The 20,388-nt window shown below is 49.3% G+C and overlaps 1 protein-coding gene and 1 long non-coding RNA gene across 20 annotated transcripts in view; one reads left to right on the forward strand and one right to left on the reverse strand.

Annotated features, from left to right (window-relative positions):
- Positions 1-652: 652 nt before the first annotated feature.
- PPFIA4 (PTPRF interacting protein alpha 4) overlaps positions 653-20,388 on the reverse strand; it is a 53,804-nt gene continuing 34,068 nt past the window's right edge. For 7 of the 17 annotated variants that reach the window (XM_043484898.1, XM_043484896.1, XM_043484897.1 and 4 more), the window contains 11 exons: positions 18,470-18,566; positions 17,890-17,971; positions 17,144-17,344; positions 16,411-16,473; positions 15,793-15,819; positions 13,907-14,082; positions 10,323-10,420; positions 9,491-9,666; positions 7,285-7,353; positions 3,441-3,615; positions 653-2,584 (listed from right to left, as the gene is read on the reverse strand). In XM_043484898.1, coding sequence (XP_043340833.1) covers positions 2,448-2,584; positions 3,441-3,615; positions 7,285-7,353; positions 9,491-9,666; positions 10,323-10,420; positions 13,907-14,082; positions 15,793-15,819; positions 16,411-16,473; positions 17,144-17,344; positions 17,890-17,971; positions 18,470-18,566 — 1,301 coding nt within the window. In that variant the 3' untranslated portion in view covers positions 653-2,447. The other 10 variants (XM_043484907.1, XM_043484901.1, XM_043484899.1 and 7 more) reach the window with 10 other exon arrangements.
- LOC122451868 lies at positions 2,896-20,368 on the forward strand. Of its 3 annotated transcripts, none has more exons than XR_006272525.1 (5): positions 2,896-2,966; positions 7,178-7,367; positions 17,515-17,705; positions 18,037-18,166; positions 19,678-20,368. It is a non-coding gene; the product is annotated as an uncharacterized LOC122451868 (long non-coding RNA). The 3 variants fall into 3 exon arrangements; XR_006272524.1 differs by lacking the exon at positions 19,678-20,368 and adding an exon at positions 18,619-18,736; XR_006272526.1 differs by lacking the exons at positions 2,896-2,966; positions 19,678-20,368 and adding exons at positions 3,193-3,323; positions 18,619-18,736.

Raw genomic sequence — 20,388 nt, forward strand, 5'->3', positions numbered from 1 at the left:
TGTGCACAGAGTGCCAGGGTCAAAAAGGGTTGCTGGCTACCTAATTCTGCGGAGGAGAGGCAGGCAGTGCCTCCCAGGGGATGCTTGAAGTGGGTCTGGAGAGTTCATAGCTGCAAAGGCAAGAAAAGTATTTGTACTGCCTTCTGGTGACGGGGCTGGATAGACACACTTCTGAGTTAAGCTGACTCAAGATTGGTGAGAGGGAGAGAGGGTACGGGAAAAAGTCACGATAGCCTCTTGTCCTGCCCCAAGGACTTGAATCTCAGATCTAGAGGTGCTGGGGAGTTGCTACATAACTGAACAGCAGTGATACGACTGATGGGTGTTTAGGATAAGTAGCTCTGGCATCAGTGTGAAAGGCTATGAGGATAGTGAAGCAGGTGTGTACAGTGGAAGAGAAGGAAATAAATCAATCCCAGCAGTTAGGACTCCCTACTCCTTTTCCTATATTACCTTGGAACAAGTAACCCAACCATTAACCTACCAATTCCATGGTTACATAAGTAAATAGAAGGTCACTAACTACAAGTTTGAAAAACTCTGATATTTATATTCCAGCATACAGCAGCCCTTAGGACTGTGGAATAAGCTAGATGTATCAGGTAAGCTTGAAGTTTTTTTTTTTTAAAAAAAGACCAGAGCCATGTGTATGTTGTCTCAAGACCAGTTTATTTATTGGTATATATACACCCACACTCAACACTCATATACACCCACCCATCCACCCATTCTTGATGCATGGAGCCAGTACAGTGCTGAGAAGGGACCTGATAAGACACAGGAAGCTGGGGGGGGGGCGGGGGGGGGGCTGCGGTATGGGTCACTGGTGACTCTCCAGATAAAAAATATATTGATGGTGAGGCAGAAGATACACCAAGACAAGAACCTTCCATCACTGTATGCATAACTTCGCTGAAATACATCCCAAGATACTCTGAACAGACCTGGATCCTGCTAGCTGCTGCCTTATGACATAACCAATTAAGATAGGGTTAAGTTGCAGAGGAGAAGCTGGGACTGAATTTCCCACTTAGCCAGCCCATCAGAGTTCCCTGAAGCAATCAGATGGCCTTATGGTCTCCAACTGTGAGTTCATCAATCACAGGAATCTGGGGCTCTTCCATAATCTTAACATGCATTACCCAGAGACCGGGGCTCTTTCTCTCCATCCGACTTGTTTTCTGCTCAAGAACACCTCCAGCTCCACTGCCAGTGGCCTGACAGACAGGAAGGGCAGGCAACAATGAGAGCAAGGGCAGGTGAGGATCTTGCCCAGACACATGGAAGCCCACCCAGCCCCAGCACTCTGCAGCAGAAGGCTGGAAGTGAGGCATTGCCCCAGGCTCCATCACTCCTTCTAGACGGGGTTCTGACCCCTCATCCGACCTGCTGGACTAGCCCCTACTCAGACCCAAATCATCAGCTTGCAAACTAGCTGCTCAGCCACCTGAAGATTGGCACTGCACTGGCCCCTCTCCAGGTAACATGACCCAGGTACTTTTCCTCTCCTCTCACTAGAAGCAGCTCTGGGTTCCATCAACTCACCCTAAATTTGGGTTCCAAACACTTTCAAGCATCTTGACAGGAGGAGTATGTGGGTGAAGAAGGAGAATTTATTGGAAATGACATTCCTACCAAACCAGGACCTACATCCCTCAGCCCTAGATGCCACCATGCTGCTGGGGCAAGCAACTGAGACTGGGCAGGTCTCAGGAATTTCTGGAGGCAGCCCCTGCACACCAAAAGCACCTTGAATGAAGCGTGACAGTTTGGGGACAAGCAGGAGAATGGCAGTCTTCAACAACACTGGATTTCCTGGACCTAGGACATGATTCACTAAAGGGGAAGCTTTATTTTCCTGCTAGGAGATCAGGGGGAGGAAGCCTCAGATTACCCTTTTCCCAAACCAGATTTTAAGGTCAACGTATTAATATATACTCAATCCACTCATTAGGTACATTTTTGAAGGGCTGGGGTTATCAAAGAAGTGGGTCAGAGGGGGATATCAAGGGAAGAAATACTGGGCACATAGCTGGCAGCGCATGGTTAGCTCTGTTCTGCCCCAGAGCCAAGATCCTTCTCCCACCAGCCCAGCAGCAGCTCTACCCTAGAGCTGGGGCAGGAGGCAATTCCCACTGCCACTTGGGCTTAGAGCTACCACAGGACATCGGACCTCCCTCTAGCTGACCTGCCTGCAACCTCTCACTGGGCAGGAGGGCTGAATTTCCCCATGCTTATGTTGATGTTTGGGATTCAACTTAAACCAGGGCCTAGAATCTCCATCTGAGCCTTCCTTCTTCCCAGGTTCATCATCCTGAGGAAGAATAGGGCCGTCTACATCTCCTCCTAGCCCCCAAAGAGGTCCTGAAGGTGAGGCAGCAGCTACAAGGTGCGGATGAGTCGGGGGAGGGAAAATGGTGGGGGTGCCAAAAGCAGATGTAGACCATCTAGTGCATCCAAGAGACAGACAGAAACCAGAATGCCAAGTAACTCAAGCAATAAGTCTGAAGCTCCCTTTCCTTGGAAGGGCCACCCCAGCCCTTGGTGCTGCGTCCTGGTCTCCGGTGGAGTGTGCAGTCCAGACCTGTTAGATGCAGAAGACGGAAGGCGGAGTCCATCTATCTCCAGCTGCCTTCCTCTCCCTGCCGCAGACCCACAAGCACGGACGACCTGGCTGCCTCACACCACCAGGAGACCCGGACACATCCCAGAGAGCCTTACGAGGGACACACGGTGGACTTGGGGTAGCGGGATGCTGAGGGGTAGACGAATATATTCTGAGAGAGGAGACTAAGAGCTCTGGGAGTTAAGGGGAACCAGCAGGACAGCAAGGTCTATCCGAGCCTGTGATACCAAGCAGGAGGAAGCTGGCCTTGCGGGGGCTGTGGCTAGTCCCGGAAGGCGGAGAGCATGTGTCCGTAGAGATAGTGGGAGCGAGCTGAGAGAGAGAGAAAGGCATTTGCACGGTGAGTTGGGAGCGATCCCCTGGGAGACGGGTTGCAAGGTATCTGCGGCGTGCTTGCAAGCGCGAAGCACCCAAGGCCTGAGAAAACAGGAAGGGCAAGCGGGACAGTGGGTGCGAGCAGCGCTGGAGCAGCAGGGCCGGCCCGCCAGCCACAGGCGCTGGGAGGCCTCGAGCCCAAGGACGGCGGGCCGCGGAGCGCCTGCGCCCCGGGCCGGGCCCCCTCACCCCAAGCCACGGGCACAGCCGCTAAGGACCAGGGGTGGGAGGCGGGCTCAGCAGGAGTAGGTCCGCACTGCTGGCGTCTCCAGTCTCCGCGCCCCCGCCGTCCGGACAGCCGCCGGGGAACGCAGAGCGAAGGGTTAGTGAGCGCACAGCTAGCAGGTGGGGCCCTCCCGCCCGGAGCGGCACGCCCCGCCTCGGCCTCGCCTGAGCGCCAGAGCCGGCCCTGCCCTGCCCCGCCCCGCCTGCCCCTCACCTTCAGGCATGATCTTCTTCGGCGGGGGTGGAGGCGGCACGGGCCCCACGGCGGACGTGCGGAAGGCTGCCGGGAGTGTGTCGGCCGCGGCGCTGAGCGGGGCGCGGCCGTGCGGGTCCCGCGGGCGGAAGCGTTTCCTCCAGGAGGGCGCGCGGCGGAGTCCTTTTTCTTCCCCCTGCACGGGGGTGGGGGTGGGGAGCGGGCGCGCAGAGGCCCGGGGCTAGGGCGCTACAGCCGCCCTCCCTCCCTGCCTGGGAGGGCAGGCAGTGCCTGTTCTAGGGGCACCTTTCCCTTCAGAAACAAGAGAGCAAGGTCACGTCCCATTTCCGGCCCTCAGCCTTTCCCTGTGGAAAATGACTGAACGAAGAGGATGGCTCCGGAGAGTCCTTGCGATTCTGAAGTTCCCTGTCTCTAGGCGAGGTGGGGTCCCCTGTTTGAATCTGACATCCTGCAGTTTAACTCAGTTTCCCTGTCGCCTCAATCATCTCAAAGTGGGCTTGGGATGCCCACTGACCTTTAAGGTATTCCTCCTCTCAGCCTCATGCATGGGAAGTGGTCACCAGCCAGCCTCCGTGCACTCCTTCCTGCCCTTCTGGAGACTCATTCTGGCTGCAGCCCCAGTGTCCTGGAGGAGTGCTGGGTCAGGAGCCAGGAGACCTGGCTTCCATTTTACTAGCTATGTGACCCTCACAGGTGACCTCTCTGAGCTTCACTTTCATTATCTATAAATGTGCAGGCTGCCTCTCCCCTGGGATCCGGGGAGAGCAGTGACAGGGCTAGGTCAGGTAGATGGCCAATCTGAACAGGCTCCTCCAAGGAGGCAGTGGACAGCCCCCTGCTATCTGCCTGCTCTATTGCCAGCCAAGTCTCCAAAATAACTAATTCTGCCAAAGGGCACCCAGAGCCATAACCCTACAGGATGTCCCTCTGCACAAGCCTCCCAACCCACCCTTTGGAGCCCACATCCACCCTCCTTGGCAGCCATGCCTAAAACCCCTCAACCCTTGTGTTGGCAGAACTGGTGCAGATAGAGTGCTACCAGCCGGACTGAGAGACACCAACCCACCAGTTCTCACCTCAACAACCTCTCCCAGCCCCATTAGGTTTGCTTCTCCTGCCCCAAGTAGGGCAAATGTTCCCATCAGTTCTTAGCACGTTGTATCTCTGTCATAGCATTTTAAAATGTACTGATGAGATTATGTCATCAATTTATTTCTCTTCTTCTTGTCTTCCTTTCTCTCCCCCACCTCCACTTTCAAATTCTAATCTTCATGGGACAGAGATTTTGTTCTTTTGTTTCAACCAATATATTCCCCAGCTTCTGAGTAGTGTCTGGGAACACTGTAGGCACTCAATAAATAATTGTTAAATGGCAGCTGGCTCCCTATGCACACATCCCATCCCTGAGTTTATGAGGAACTTTCTTCATCATTTCTGTCTTCCCCATGACCTTTTCCTTATCCTAGTCCTGAGACCCTTCTCTTCTGCCTGCTTTCTCTCCATTTCCACCTTCAGCCAACACTAAGGTCTTGTTTCTGTTTTTCTCCCCTGTCCTCTAACATTCAGGTGTTCTTTCTGTTTGCCATCTCCTCATCTCCCTTGAGTCCTGCTATCCACGGACAGGAGAGCTGGATCTAGCCCTCCAGGGCCTTAAAACTTGAGAAGGGAAACCGAGAATCAGAACTGTCAGAGAACACAGCTCCAAGAGACAGCCCAAGATTGCTTATGATGTGCTAGATGGCTGGACAGGAGGCGGGCTCTTGGATCTGCAACCTCCCCCCTGCCACTCCCCCACAGCCCCAAATCTCATATTATTCATGGGACTTGGCCTTCTACTTTAAGCTTCCTTTTAAAGAATCAGTTCTTTCCAGCCCTACACCCAGCTGCATCCCAGAAAGCCCACTACATTGCCAAGATAATATCACCTACTCAATAACTCCACCTCAATGTCTGAAGCCTGGTATCTCCACTTTTAGGAGGCAATGGAATGTAGGAAAAAGAATACAGGAATCAGATACACTTTTGCTCCAGTCTTGCTCTGCCACATACCAGCCTATGACTGTAGATAAGTTACCTGTGACAGCAAGTTATCTCTTTGATCTTCAATCTCATCTGTAAGATGGGATAATAACCTGTCTCATGTGATTATTACTAGCATAAAATAAAATGTCTGCCATCACTTCACTACCATGCTTTGCCCAATGCCTGGCCCAGAGTAGGCATTCAAAGACTATTTTTGTCAGGATTGAAGGAGTAAAGAGCTTTCTAAATTATAAAGCATCATTCAAAGATTTATGAGAAAACTATATCAAAGAAAGCCTAGATCCTGGTGTATGGGAAATAAGTAGGAAGGTCCTCCTTGCAGGGGCATTGGGAAGATTCAGATCTCAGAACGGGGACACCTAGTGGGGTTTGGCAGTTTATCTCCTTGTGTGTGTGTGTATATGGTAAATAACACACTCCAAATTTCAGGGTACCTCTATGAAGAAAACACCCCTTTACAAATTCTGTGTGTTTCTGAGTGTGTCCTATCTACCCAGGCAGAGTAGTCATTCCACAAACAGGTTTTATCTCTGTTAAACCCAACCAAGAAAAGACTAACTGATAAGTAGATAATGCTAATGGTGTCCCATAAGGAGGCCCAGAAGTCTAAAGAGAGGCACTGATGGGGGTAGGGGTGCAAACAAAGGGAAGCTGCACAGAAAATGGGAATCAGCAGATCTGACTGAAGATGGAGAAATTAAAAATAAATAGTCTGGGCTCTTTTTTAACTTGTTTGGAATCAAGGCAGCTAAGGTGGACCTGATCGGGAGGGCAGGCAAGGCTGATGATAGGAAAGTGAGTAGGGAGGAGGAAGGGGAGACGAGGCAGGCACTGAGGGGACTGTGTCCTCAGGAAACCTGTGTGTTAGTGGGCATCTCTTACAGAAGCATTATGGCCAGAGCTTAGGAGTGTGCCCAGAAACAGTCCAGCCTAAACTTGAGAGGAAGGCCTGACAAAATCTAGTTGGAAGGGACTGCTTCTTCAGTGACCAGGGTATATGAGTAAAACTAGAGGGGAAGCTGGGATGATGGCAGCCTGGGCCATGTGTTTAACTATGTCACACTGAACTGAGGGACATGTGAGCAAACCTGTCATTGAATGACCTCAGCATAACAATCACACTGCTGGACAGGTTGGAAACTTTATGAACAGGCTGGAGATGTGCTTTGCTGACAACACTGAAAAGAGGAGGTCTAAGAGATATAGTCAGAGAAGGCAGTGGCACCCCACTCCAGTACTCTTGCCTGGAAAATCCCATGGACGGAGGAGCCTGGTAGGCTGCAGTCCATGGGGTCGCGAAGAGTTGGACACGACTGAGCGACTTCACTTTCACTTTTCACTTTCATGCACTGGAGAAGGAAATGGCAACCCACTCCAGTGTTCTTGCCTGGAGACTCCCAGAGACGGAGGAGCCTGATAGGCTGCTGTCTCTGGGATCGCACAGAGTTGGACATGACTGAAGCAACTTAGCAGCAGCAGCAAGAGATACAGTAAAAGGTATGATCCCAAAGAGATGGCCTTTGGGGGAAACCTCTGAGCTTCTGTAGTTAGGAGGTTTGGGGCACAGAGTTCGAAAATGCTAGAGGTTCAAGGAAGGAGTTTCATAGAGACTTCTCTAGGCCTATTGCTAGGCATGTTTCTGCCTCCTCAACCCCCTGACATCATCCCCATCCTCTATGGCTGTCCTCTTTTAGGTTACTCCACCAGTCATCAACCCAAGGAAAGAAGAACTCATGAACTTCAATGAACCAGCAGTGACCACCAAATCTTCAAGGTCCCCAGTTCACAGCCAGGTACTCACATCATCCAGCTTCCGGTCTGTGCCCAAAGCCAACAGGTTGTTGAACTCTCTCTCCAAAACTTGGCGTGCCTAGAGTCCACAAGGTGAGAGAGGGGGAGTAGGGAGGGGCTATAGTTAATGACTTCTAATACCATCTTTCACCTGTTTCCTACGGAGTACAAGGGCGGAGATGGGGTTTTCCCATTGGCCTTTGATACTGTTCCTTTAGGCCTGACCTTGGTGTCCTCCTACAAGTGAAACTGTAAACCTTAGGATTTTTTCCTATGGCGCTAATTAGAAAACTATAATTAAAAAAAAACAACAACTATAGAACACATGGATGGACAGGCTTCACCTACTGGGGGAAAAAACCAACAGTTTGTCTGTAAGGGAATATCATGGCATACTACCACTCTGAAGGGGTAAATATGCATGGAGAGCATGGATAATAAAGATTTAATTTATTTAGATTATATAAATGTATTTTGTGAGGTTCCAAATAAACAGTTTAACTTAGGAGACTGCTCAGTCATGGATATCGGTAGCCCTTATGCTGCGTGGGGCATAAAGGCCTTCTGTAGGCCTCCTAGTACCTTAACTCACTAGGAGATTTGAGAAATGCCAGAAACAAGGAAGTTTTCAAAATTGCCGCCAGATATTTTTAACCATTTTTAATGAAGGATTCCATACTGGATCAGATCCTACTTCCCTTAATAGCTAAGCTAAATGAATGGGTCAGAAAAATAAGAATGGTTAGAGAGCAACAGAGGGGTAGCCCTGCTACTGTTTACAGATGGACTGCTACCCACAAAAGCTGGATGCATGTAGAGACAGGAATCAAGACAAAAGCCCATTTCTGAGTAGAAAACACTAACCACAGAATTCTGTGAGGACAGTCTTTGTTGGTAATGGGAACATAATATTTTTATAAATGATCAAAAAGGAGATGCACAGTTAATTTTCAAGTATCCAGATGACACTGTTCCCCTGGGTGGTGAAAAATGACTATGAAGCTGTATAAGTGGGCAAGAAGGCGACCAGTGAAGCTGGAGGTGGACATTCATGTAGAAATTGCATTTTGTGGGGAAAATCTCAGCTCTTCCTGGAGAACAAGGGGAATCTGTGCGATCCATTCTGACTGGTGGGGATGGGTCACTGCAAAGAGACTACAGGACACCCTGGGCTTGTGTGCTGCCATCACCCCTAAAAGGCCAATACACCACCAAAGTTACGAGACAGTTCAGCACCACCTTGCACAAGCAAAAACTCGTCTGTTCCCAGAATAGCTTGTGCAGCTCTGGTGGCTGAATTTCAGAAGATAGATGACAGCTGCAAACAGTCCAGACAAGGGTAGCTAAAATGATAAGGGCATGGAAACAAGTCTATATGAGAAAGGCTAAAAGAATTAAGACCACTCTGTCTGGAGAGACAAAGCCTCAGACCCAGAGGTAGCACAATCAGGGTTTATGAAATGACAGAAAGTAGAACTAGTCAAAAACAAACATCTCTACCAAATCACAGACAATTAGGATGAGGCAGTTCTCGTCCCCAGGGGAAGCCCAATGTGAGTTACATGTAGGAGAAATAAAATCAGGAAGTACTTTACACAACAGGTAGTAATTCTAGAGTCCATTATCCACAGGAAGTTAAAAAGGTCAAACATAAATAAGTTCAAGAAAATTTAGATATATTATTAGATGATAGCTCCATAATAAATATGAAATGTAATGGAAGGAGATGTCTAATCTTTTGAGCTGTTGACAGGGAGACAAAGCCTTGGCATGGAGAAGCTCTGGGCTATGTTATTTGGTATAATTAGCTTTCTTAAACCTAGGGACCCAGAAGCAGATCCCTAGGATGGGAAACAAAGGAGATACAGGTTCTCTGGTCTTTTTGGGCCCTAGGGCTAGGGCTATTCGTTTTCCTCTATGAATAGTCAGGTCAAAAAAGCAAGTCGAGGAGAAGTCTCAACTGCAGTGACGTAGCTGGGAGGAGACGGAGGTGCCCACTGCAGTGGCACCAGGCCTGTGCTGAGCGTGTTCTGTTAGTGAAGAATACTTCTTTCCTAGGGAACTTGGTTATGCACAAGGACCACTTGGAAGTTTGAGGACATTGTGATGCCCTCTAGGACAGGCCTCCCACCAATCCAGAAACCTATGCATATCAGAGGGAGAGAAAGCAAGAGGAAAGGGAGACCGAGATTGAGACTGATGACAAGGATGCCCACCTGGGTATTTTGTGTGGGTATCTGGAGAACGAGGGCCAGTGTGTTGTGGTCAAAGTTCTCATCCAGGGCCAGCAAAGCGCCATGCACACCACTCTCATGGAGGTTTCCTGCGTAGTCCCGGAGCCCAATAGATTGGACCCAATGAACTACCTGGTCATTGGTCCAGACCAGCACATCTGGAGGGTGGGGGCAGAAAAGGAGCAGAGACAGGTGTGGCCAAGGCCTCTCTAGGGACAGAAATGGAGGTTCCTGGACCCAGAGCCCCAGTCGACCCTGTTTGTCTTGGCTCCTACCCACTCCCACCGCCCTCAACTTTCCACATCTTCTTTCTGTCCTCCCTGGCACCTGAGCTCTTGGAGAACCATCCCATACCACTCCATTCTTGCCAGGCTGCAGGTTCAGGCCAATAGGCTTTCTCCCCAGAGCCCCTGTATCAGGCATCCCCTGTCCCTAGGCAGGAATGGCCCTTTTCTTAGTCTTTCTACCTCCAGGGTCTCTCCTAAGACTTGCCTTTCTTTCTGGTCAAACCCTACCCACAGCACCGAGTTCTCTGAGCACTTTCTCACATCCTTGCATTTGTCTGGTTGGTGGCCCTGTCTTGTGTGTGGGGTGGGGACTGTTGCAGCTGCTTGGGCAGGGGCTGTTTCTTCTCCAACAGATGGCAGCATCCTCTGGGCAGAGCCTGTGTCTCCCTCCAGGCTCTGCCTTCCCTCTCAGGTTTGGATCTCCTCTCTTCCCACAGCCAGAGGCCGGGTCCTTGCGGCAGGCCCTCGTCCCCCCAGGCTACTTCCACAGCCCTCGGCGGAGGCTCCACCGAACCCGACAGGCTTACCCTTGATCTCATGCTGGCTTTCCTCCCGCCGCTTCTCCAGCTCCTTCCGGTCATAATTCAGCCTCTTCAGGCACATGATGCCATACTGAAGACTGGTTCTGCAGGCACACAGCTCCCCTGAGCCAGAGCCTCAGTGGGGTCACATTTCTACCTCCCTTGCCCCATATCCAGCACCAGTCACAGCACATCAAGACCTACATCCTCCAGCACAAAGAGCATCCCCGCCTGCTCCTTCTCCGCCTTCCCCAGGGCTTAGACATGATCCATTCCAGGCTTACTTCCCTCTCGCTGCCTACCCTACCCATCTTCCCTCTCAGCCAGAGCTTGACTGATGAAGGAAGGTTCTTTGAATGATAGCAACATGTCCCTCCCTTTCCAGGGTTTGAAATGACAAAGACCCCTGGGATACTCTTTTGTGTGCCCATTTCATTGAGTCCCTAAAACGGCCTATGGTATGACCTTCCCCTATACTGACAGCCCCGCTGTTCCTCAGACACGGCAGGTTTGCTTGGCCTCTGTGCCTTGGGGCCTTTGCAGTGGCTGCTCCTTTTGACTGTGACATCCCTCCCCCTTAGACTGCTACATGGCTCACTCTCCTGTCTCCTTTAAGTTTTTGCTCAAATGTATTTCAAGTTGAGTAGTTACCTTGTCCACCTGATTTAAAACTGCATCACCAGCATCACCCCCAGCCCATATTCCCAACCCACCTTACTCTGGTCTAATGTTTTTCCTACCACCTTTTATCTATTAATATTCTTCATACTTATAATTCCTTGCTATGTCTCCCAGTTACAATGTAACTGGGAGTTTTGTTTTGTTCACTGATGTATCTTAAATCCCTAGAATGGTGCTTTACACAGTCCATAAATGTAAACATCATAAATGCTAAGTGGATTACATGAAATAATTCACATATACTATTAAAGTACTTTACACTGTACCTGGTACATAGTACGTACTCAGTGAAAAATGATTAAGCCAGGCCAAAACCCAAAAACTGTAGAAGGGACCCCACACACTATCAGTCCAAGTTCCAACCTAATGCAGGCTTCACCTCTTTAGCAACCTTCTGAGTATTATGAACACCTGTGCCTGAACACTTCTGGTGACAGGGAACTCACTACCTCTCAATGCAGCTCATTCCACCTTGAGCAGCTTTCCTTGTAGTGTTCTTTAAACTTGAACACTACCCTGTCATTCAGCCTTTCTGGATTTTATCATCTATAAAGTGGAGGAATAAAATAGGTCTCTCCCAACTCCAACTGCTTTTGACTATCATTGACGTCATTACTTTGTGAGATTGAGTTATGCTGGATTGCTCCCTACTTTTCTTACCTCACTTCTACCCAGGTAGCCCATCTGCCTAGAAGAAAATCCCTTATAGCTCAGAGACACCATTTCTAGGAACTGTTTTCTGGTTCATGCCCTTTAAGCCTTTTGGTCCCCTGGAAGGAGGGCAGATGCACACAGACCTCCTAACTGGAAATGCCTCTGTCTAATTGCAATCTTACTATAATTTCAATTCAGTTCCTATGACTTTCAAAAAGCTGTTGTATGGTGTAGCAGAAATATAAAGCCCTTCACGTCAGGTCAGCCTGGGTCTGAATGCCGGCTGTGGCACTCTCCAGCTGAGTGGCACTCGGCATGTGTGAAATGGGGGTTGTCCTTCTCCTGCAGAATCACCATGAGCATTAAAGGGGATCCTGTCTGATAGGGTTTAGCCCAGCCCCTGAAATATAAGAGGCACTCAACAATGGTACCACTCTTAGGAGGACACTGCTGATTATTGTGCGTGTGTGTTCTATCAAAATTGGAGATTCTCATGGAAACCTGCCCGATAGAATACTATGGTCTAAGGAAGAGAGCTCTCAGTGAGGTGTCAAGAAAGAATGTTGGCCCCATTCTGCAGCCACTTGACTGAGACCTGGTGACATTCAATCTCTATTGGACTTGTTTTCTCCATCTGTGAAAGAAGTTTTTAAATATCCCTTCCTCATTGTTAAAAAATTTTAACTTAAAAAACATTTTTTTAAAAGATGAGAATATGCTTATGAAACACTGAGTGGAATGAAAGCAGTTATAGACATAACTGAGGTAGTAAGGAATGTAGACATGCTTCATTAACTCTGAAGTACCAACGATCTGGGGCTGCGTCTGGAACCGTGTGTATAGGCTGAGAGTCTCTCCTGGGACCTGGGCAAAGGGTCAGAGGAAGACTTCCATAAGGCTGGGCAGGGCTGGGCTACCGGATCCTGAAGCAGCCGAGGCACATCCCAGCTTGGTGGGCAATGGCCCTTCTCTCCCCAGCCCCATCAATCACTCAGCGGGGACAGGTGCAGCTAGGTCTGGCAGCCTCCCAGACTGACAGAGACGAAAGAGCGCCTTTCAGCCCCAGCGGTGAGGGGGGAGGGCAGACACAGCTGAGGGCCCCAGCACAGGAGGTTCTCCAGCATGGTGACAAGAGAATTGGGTTTGCGTCGGGAAACTTGCATTCTGATAGTATCCCTGAGTGACCTTGGGCAGCTACTCCTTTCTATGCCTCAGTTTCCTCACCCATAAAAATATGGAGGCTAACTAATCTCTTCCAAATATAATTTGTTCTTTATGAGTTGGAGAGACCAAGGGACACCTGCAGTCCAAATAGAACCTTGAAAAGCCACACACTCTCAGCTGTAACCTTTGACACATTAACCACTCAAGGCTATAGACCTGGCTCAGGTGGCTGGTATGATGTGAAGCTCAATGTTAAAAAGGACTTCCTAAAAACTATAAACTCCTGGAACTATTACCACCTACTTTACTCTCCCATGCAAATGCCAGCTGGGGTCAAGCATATATTTCAAATGAGTGAAGCAGGCTGGAGGGGCTGGGAGGACCTGGGGGATACCTATGTTTTAGGAGGGCTGCCTCCCTAGCTCCAGCTGGTTGTTTCCATGATCCTGTTTTTCAGGAGAAGCCGGACATCCAGAATTCTGTGTAATATTTCCTAGTGTTTAAATGTTGGCAACTAAAGTCATAATTTTAAAAATATAAGGTAGGCCAAACAAAATACATTAGTGAGCCAAATTCCGCCCTCAGGCTACCAGTTGGTGATCCCCACTGCAGACACTTTTGCACAGATCTGTCAACAAAGAGAAGAACACTGGATGACTTCCTGGACAAAAGGATGTATGTTTAAAGCTGAGAGGCTCAGATCTAGAATGTCAGCAGAGCAAGAATTCAGACAGAACCTTCCTCTGATCTTGTAAGGAATCAGGCACCTAAAATGGATGCTGGGTTCAATATGAGTCTTCTCGGGATACATGTAGGGAATTCACCAAGCCCAGTGACAAGAAATTAAATTCATATCTATGAGGAAATTTTTCCAAGTGAAGCTAAAAAGAAATGACTGTGTTTTATGAGCTGGAGGTGAGAGGATTAAACCCTCAAATTGCAGTGGAGACAAAGATTTGACTTTCCCTAAATGGAGATCTGTCACTATCCCAAACTGGTAAAGAAAGAAGCACCTCTATTCCTGGAGACAGACCCCCAGAACTGGGGGAGACCTGTGCTGGGAGGTGGCCTTGGGTTCCAGCCTGGCTCACCGGTGGGAGCTGTCCACCATCTTCAGGTGGACCCGCAGGTCCTTCTTGGTGAGGTGATCCAGCATGCGAGCATCCACGAGGCACTCCATGAAGTAGCTGCGGTACTGGGGGAGCCCCAGGCTGGGGAGCCACTGGTTCCCAATCCACTCGTGGTTCATATCCCCATAGACCAGGGTCTGGAGGACAAGATGGAGGAGGATGGGGGCAAAGGCAGTGTCAGCAGGTTGCAGCTAGCATATAGTTGAGAGAAACCTTACTCCAATTCAATAAAATCTCAGCTTACTTTCACTGAGAGGCTGGTATATGTGGGAGGTGGGGATTTTTAATGGAATTTTTAAAATCCTGAAATGTTGTATTTACACTCACTTATCAATTATCTACAGTAATGAACAGAAGCATCTATCTAGGCAGCAAATAATAGGAAATCCTTCCCATCAACTTTGAAAGGCATTTGTGGTGCTGTAAGGCAGACTTGCCTCCCTGATTAGTCAGCCACAAGCCTGCTAAGTCAAAGGGTCAGGCTGCTTTACAGAGAACCTGCAGAGTGGCTAAGAAAGCCAGTCTTTCTTGGGAAACTGTCTTCATATGGTCCACAAGGGATTGTGTTTGACTAAAGATGTAAAAAAAAAAAAATGAAGTAAGGTGAGCTGCGCCTGAATAGCCAGCGCTCTTCTCTAAGGCTTGTGGTCTCTCCAGAAATCCTCTAGGTCCTTTGTATGCTGCCTCCCCACCCCCCAACACAGCACGTGCACCACCCCTACCCAGTCTGGTTCTGAGAGGCCTGCTCCAGTTAGCCACTGCCTCCTGCCTTGCAGGCAGGGACCTCTCTGACCATCTATCCTTAGAAGGAATTTTAATGGCAACCCCCATCACTCTTTCCTTACCTAATCTGATTTTTTTAGAAATGAAAATTTTATCTTCATTATCTTTTATAAAAATAGTTGATGCATATAAAATATATGCAGCGTATGTTCATTGTGAAGCATAAAAATGAAGTTAACATCCATCCACTGCAGCCTCCATCCCTGTGTCTTCCCCAGCTTGTGTCCTGCTCCCTTGAGAGGAAACACCTCTACTGAGTTTTCTATCATTCCCCTGCTTGAGAAAATGTTTTATTTGTTCTTATGGTCACTGATGTGTACTTCTTTAAATAATATAATTACATTTGCTTGGTTGTGAGTTTTAAGAGAAAATCTTTTGGGGACTTACACTTTTCACATTACACTATATGTGTGAGTCATTTATTTCCTCTGCTGAACAGAGTTTTACTGTGACAATATACTGTAACTGATCAGTCCAGTCTACTATTGCTGCTGTTGCCCAGTAGGTATAAACAGTGCTGCTCTGTGCTTCATTTTAATTCATGGCACTCATATCTACCTGACGTACTGTCCATTTATTTGTTTATTTACTGTCTATCTCTCCACTAGAATATAAACCCCAGGAGGCTAAGTTTGCTTACTTCTGTAGAGCAAGGCCTAATACCTAGTAGCTGCTCAATAAATCCTTGCTAAGTGAATGAATGAAAGCCCTTTGCTAAGCTCACCAGGGGTACCCCCGAGAGGGTCAGGAAGAGGAAGAGGATTCATACAAATGATCTCAATGCTCCTGGGAAGGGTGTCAAACTGAGGGGAAGAGGCAGGCATGCTGGGGGCACAGCCATCCAAGGCTCCTCACCTGCCATGGTAAAAATCAGAGGTAACGAAAGGGGACTGAGGAAGGAAGGAGGTGGGGCTTCAGCAGAGGAGAAAACCTGTGCCCAGGGCTCTTCGTGTGAAGAGCGACCTAAAAGACCAGGGCTCAGAGTCCTCCAGGAGCAAACCTGCTGGGAGAACACCACCCCAAACTGCTGCGGGTTGGTTCTGAATGAGGGGACAGGGTCTTACCTGAGCCCAGCTTCCCTCCTCACTGTCCTGGGAACAAGTGCAGCATGTCAGGGGGAAACAGGCAAAGTCAAGAAACCTGGCAGCCTCCACCCACGGCCCCATCAGGAAGAAAGAGCAGACACCCCACCAGCGGGATGGGTGACTAGGGAAAGCTTGCTGGGATAGTTTTAGCACAGAAGGCTGGTGCACATGCCTGTGTTTGCAGGGAAAGGGGATCAAATGTGTGTGTGGCAGAATCACAGCCAGCCATGTTCCCAGGTCCTCATCACCCTCCCTGTTCCTCCCAAGGATCCAGTGCAAGGGCAAAGACTGGCTTCATGCCTGTAGTGGGGCAAGATGCTCCCAAGCCTTCTGCAGTACATCAGGAGCCTAGCGTGAGCCTGTGAGCCCCCTGGGATGCACCCCCACCCCCACGAACTGTTTCCATTCTCGCTTCTTTCCCACCAACCCACCACTCTGAGAGCAGAACTCCATCAAACATCAGGGATCCCAATCTTTCAATACAATCTCAGGGGGTTCTATCAGCTGCAGCCGCCTTTGACTTCCTATAACCTTCCCCTCATCCTCATGCAAGTCATCAGTCCTAACCCCAGACCCGGGACCCAAGGCCTGACTCACTGTTTTAGTGGATGTTGCCAGAGTTTCCATCTCTTCATGGGTGACCCAGACATTCCCAGAAGACTGCAGGCAGAGAAGAAACCCAGCTGGTCCTGGGTAGGGGTGTCTAGGCTCCCCATTAGGCTGAGAGCCCCAAGGACAAGGACAGAACTGCCTTCCCCAGGTCCTACCACAGGCCCAGCCCAGAATTCTGCATCTGGCTCTGAGCAGCTCTCTTTTATCACCGTGTCTGCACTGTTTAGCACAGTGTCTGGCACATAGAAGTATTCAGCAAATGTTTTCTGAATGAATATGAATAAATGGTGTGAATCTGGTATATGGACTGACCCAATCACAGAGATGGACCACAGTGAAAGATTTCATCTAGGCCTCTATGGAGAAGTTTACATTCTTCTGGAAAGGTTGGAGGGCCAGAATTTACAAATGCCCTATTCCCTCTGCTTCCCACAAAGGCCCTGTTTGCAAACTCTGCCCAAAGATCTAGAATTACTGGCAGAGGAAGAATTGGGGAGATGGAGCTCATGGGCGATATGTGGGAGGCAGCGAATTAGACCTACTGAGATCCTGCTGAATCAGTGCTACCACCTCTTGGAGGCCAGGTGGGACCCTCTGTGGGGACAGGAAGTAAGGGGCAGGACTCAATGCTACCATCTTCCCAATGACCCATGGGAAACTTTGCAGACACTATTCTGGGGCTTCTGAAAATATTCTAGGTGAGGGAGAGGCCACTCACAGTCCTAGAGGTGGGCGGGGCAGAGGGGCTGGTCAGTGACACCATCTCCTGGATGGCCAGCCGGAGCTTGAGCCGGTGCAGGGCATTGCTGATGCCAATTTCTCGCTGGATCTCTGTGTCTGATAGGGCTGACATGATGGCGCCACTCTTGACGTTGGCCCGACAGGCTGCCACATACCAAGCAGGCATCCCCACCCAGAGCTGCAGATATGAGGCACAGAGAGTAAATTCAGCCCCTTCTCTGAGATCTGGGCTTCACTCAATACTGATAGGCAATGGTCAGCCCTCATCCATGGTCCCAGAATAGCAAATGCAGAGCAGAGGAATTTAGACATGATGACCATCACCAAATGCTTTTTCTCATTTTACAGGTGAAACCTCTGAAGCCTGGGAAGGTGAAGGGATTTTACCAACACTGCATGGGTGATCAGCTCCTGGGGATAGCTATAGGAAAAGTGAAACCACCTGTGAAAGCCTTATGGCTCAGTGATGATTAATTCCCAGACTTAGCCACCTGAGAAACATCAGAATGTAACATCCATTATGTCCTCCAAAGTAACAGGTGTGTATGTTTGGGGAAAGGAGTGTTAGCTAAGTGCTAGATATGGCAATTGCACTTGGCAGGAGAGAAACATGCTGGGAAAATTTTAGAAATACCACCCCTGTGCCTAAGGAGTCCTTGTCCTTTCCCACGCATCCTTCCCACCAGACCCGAGTAGACTTGGACTCCCTTTGCCCAGGTTTACCTCTAGCCAGGAGACCACAGTAGGGCCGTCCCACTGGGCAAAGGACATTCCTTTTCTCCGGGCATCTTCAAGCAGCTGGTGTCTTTCAGGAAGAACAACAACAGACTCACTAGTCCTTTTTTCTTTCTCAACCATGCTTACTCTCAGGGACCATGGGTTCTGCCAAGATGTGGACTCCCATTACCCCAGCTCCCCATCACAGGACTGCCACCTTTGCTCTATGGCTGAAACAGCGTAACAGGAAGACATGAGGAGCAACACCTCTCCATTCCTAGAGGTGAGGGCTTTCAGTTTGTTTGCACATGGCCTGAAACACAGATATTTTAGTCTATTCTGTCAGAGATCCCAGGTGCTGGGTGGTAGCACACTTGTCTCCTTCTCCCAAAGCACCTTTGTCTCGTTGCTCAGGTCATCCTAACAACAATCTCCCAGCCCCCACTTAGACCAGGCCAACTCAGGCCCTTTATAGGGCCTTGCTGGGCTCTGACTGCCTGAGCTCAGTCCCACGGCAGTCCTAGGGGACGACCCCCTAGTGAAGGGCTGGACCCCACCCTGGCAGAGCCTAGCCTGTGGTTCTTACTTCTTCTTCAGCCTCCGGTCCTTTTCTGCCTGGGTTCCCAGCTTGGCAGGCACCATGGGCTCCTGCAGACCGAGCTCAGAGTCTGTTAGTAGTACAACTAGAATGGAAGAGACGGCGTATCAGCTAGGTCCTCTGCTTCTCCTCCCAAGGCCTGGGTCAGGACCGGAGAGCAGACCAGCAGGAGGCACCTCAGCACAGGAGAGCCCACGGGCCTGAGGGGACCACCCATTCTTCCTGGAGCCTCCACACAACATCCCTACAACCCGGCGGTCCCACAGTGGCATCAAGTGGGTCACCCCGAGCCCAAAGAGCCTTCCCCTGGGGCCTCGGCTCTGGAAGTGTTTTCCAGCCAGATGGTTAGAAGTTGTTCCACCCTAAGAGCAGCAGAATCCTAGCAGAACTTGTCCCTCCTCCAAACCAAGCTGCAAAGGAAACTCGGACAGCCAGAGTGGGCTTTGAGCTCAGCCAGGATTAGCCTGGCCTGGGCTGGGGTGGGCAAACAGGCATGCTCAGAGATGTGTGTCTGGGCCCCTTTCTCAGGGCCACTCACTTGCACAAATCACAAAAGGGAACATGCATGGTTCTGTCATCTTCTGTTAAGGACCTCCTGAACTGATGCCAGAGTTCATGGCAGGGGCAGCATTGTAGAATTCATTTAAGTCCCAGTCACTTCTCACAAGTATAGAGGGGGCAGAGGGTAATCCAGAAATCAATCTGCAATGCTGTTTTAGGTTTAGGTGCCAACATGGTGTGGGGAACATAGGAAATTATAAGGCTTCAACACAAGATGCCTCTTGCACTGCCAGACCTTCTCAGCCCTGGCCCCTCCCATCTGTGGCTGGCTCCATAATGTATTTTGCAAAGCCCTTATGAGCTAGCCCCAGCCCAGGGTCTAAACCCACCTCTTCCATTTCTCCCACACCCCTCCCTCCCCACTCTGAAAAGATTCAGCTATGTACAAAACCCTCATACCCACGAATCTTTGTCTTTCTCAGACCCACCCCCTTCCCCTCTCACACACAAATGCTTCTTCTTGGCTAATTCCCACTTAGCCTTCAAGCTTCTTCCCAGGTGTTACCCAGCAGAGAAAGTCACTCCCATCACTCCTACTGCTCCATAACTGACCTCTGAGTTCCAGAAGCACCCAGAGCATATTGCTATCTTAATATTGTTTTGGAATCATCTCTTTATTTTTTCTTTTTCATTAGAAACGGAACTCCTTGAAGGAATGACTACTGCTCTGATACCTACTACGAAGCCTTGCTTACTATAGTAGTTAATAAATATCTGTTGAGCAAATAACTGAATAGATGAGGGCAATGAAAGGAGGAAGGGAGGGAAAGGAAGAAAGGAAAGAAGGAACAGTGGAAGGGACAGGAAGACAGCTAACACTTACTGTGTACCTACTACATGCCAAGCACACACTGGAACTTTATATTATCATAGAGGTGTTAATAATGCTACCCTTGCCCAAGTACTTACTTGACTACAGTGTCTACAAAGTTATGATTAGGCATTATGATATTTTGAGTCTTGGAGGCAAGATATACTAGGAATTAACAAGTGACTCTCCTAGGGAAAAAAAAATCCAAGAAATTTCTCCTGAAGGTCCTGAGCACAGTACACTAGAAAACCTCCAAACTGGAAGAAACCTCAGAGGCCCAACCTCACACTTGATACAGGAAGCCCTTCTGTGGTACACCAAATAAACAGCCATCCATCTGATGCCTGGCACTTCTCATGGCAGGAACTACCACCTCATGAAGCAGCCCTTCTAGCCGTGAAACAGCTCTGACAGAAAACTGCTTCTCTTGAGTGGAATCTCGGTGTCTGTGGCTTCTGCCCCCTGGTCCCTGGCAGAGAAGTCTGGATCCAAGGACACCCTCCTGCTTCTCCCCTACTCACACCCATTTACTATG

The sequence above is a fragment of the Cervus canadensis genome, chromosome 13 (genome assembly GCF_019320065.1).
Source record: "Cervus canadensis isolate Bull #8, Minnesota chromosome 13, ASM1932006v1, whole genome shotgun sequence".
In the NCBI taxonomy this organism is placed as follows: Eukaryota; Metazoa; Chordata; class Mammalia; order Artiodactyla; family Cervidae; genus Cervus; species Cervus canadensis.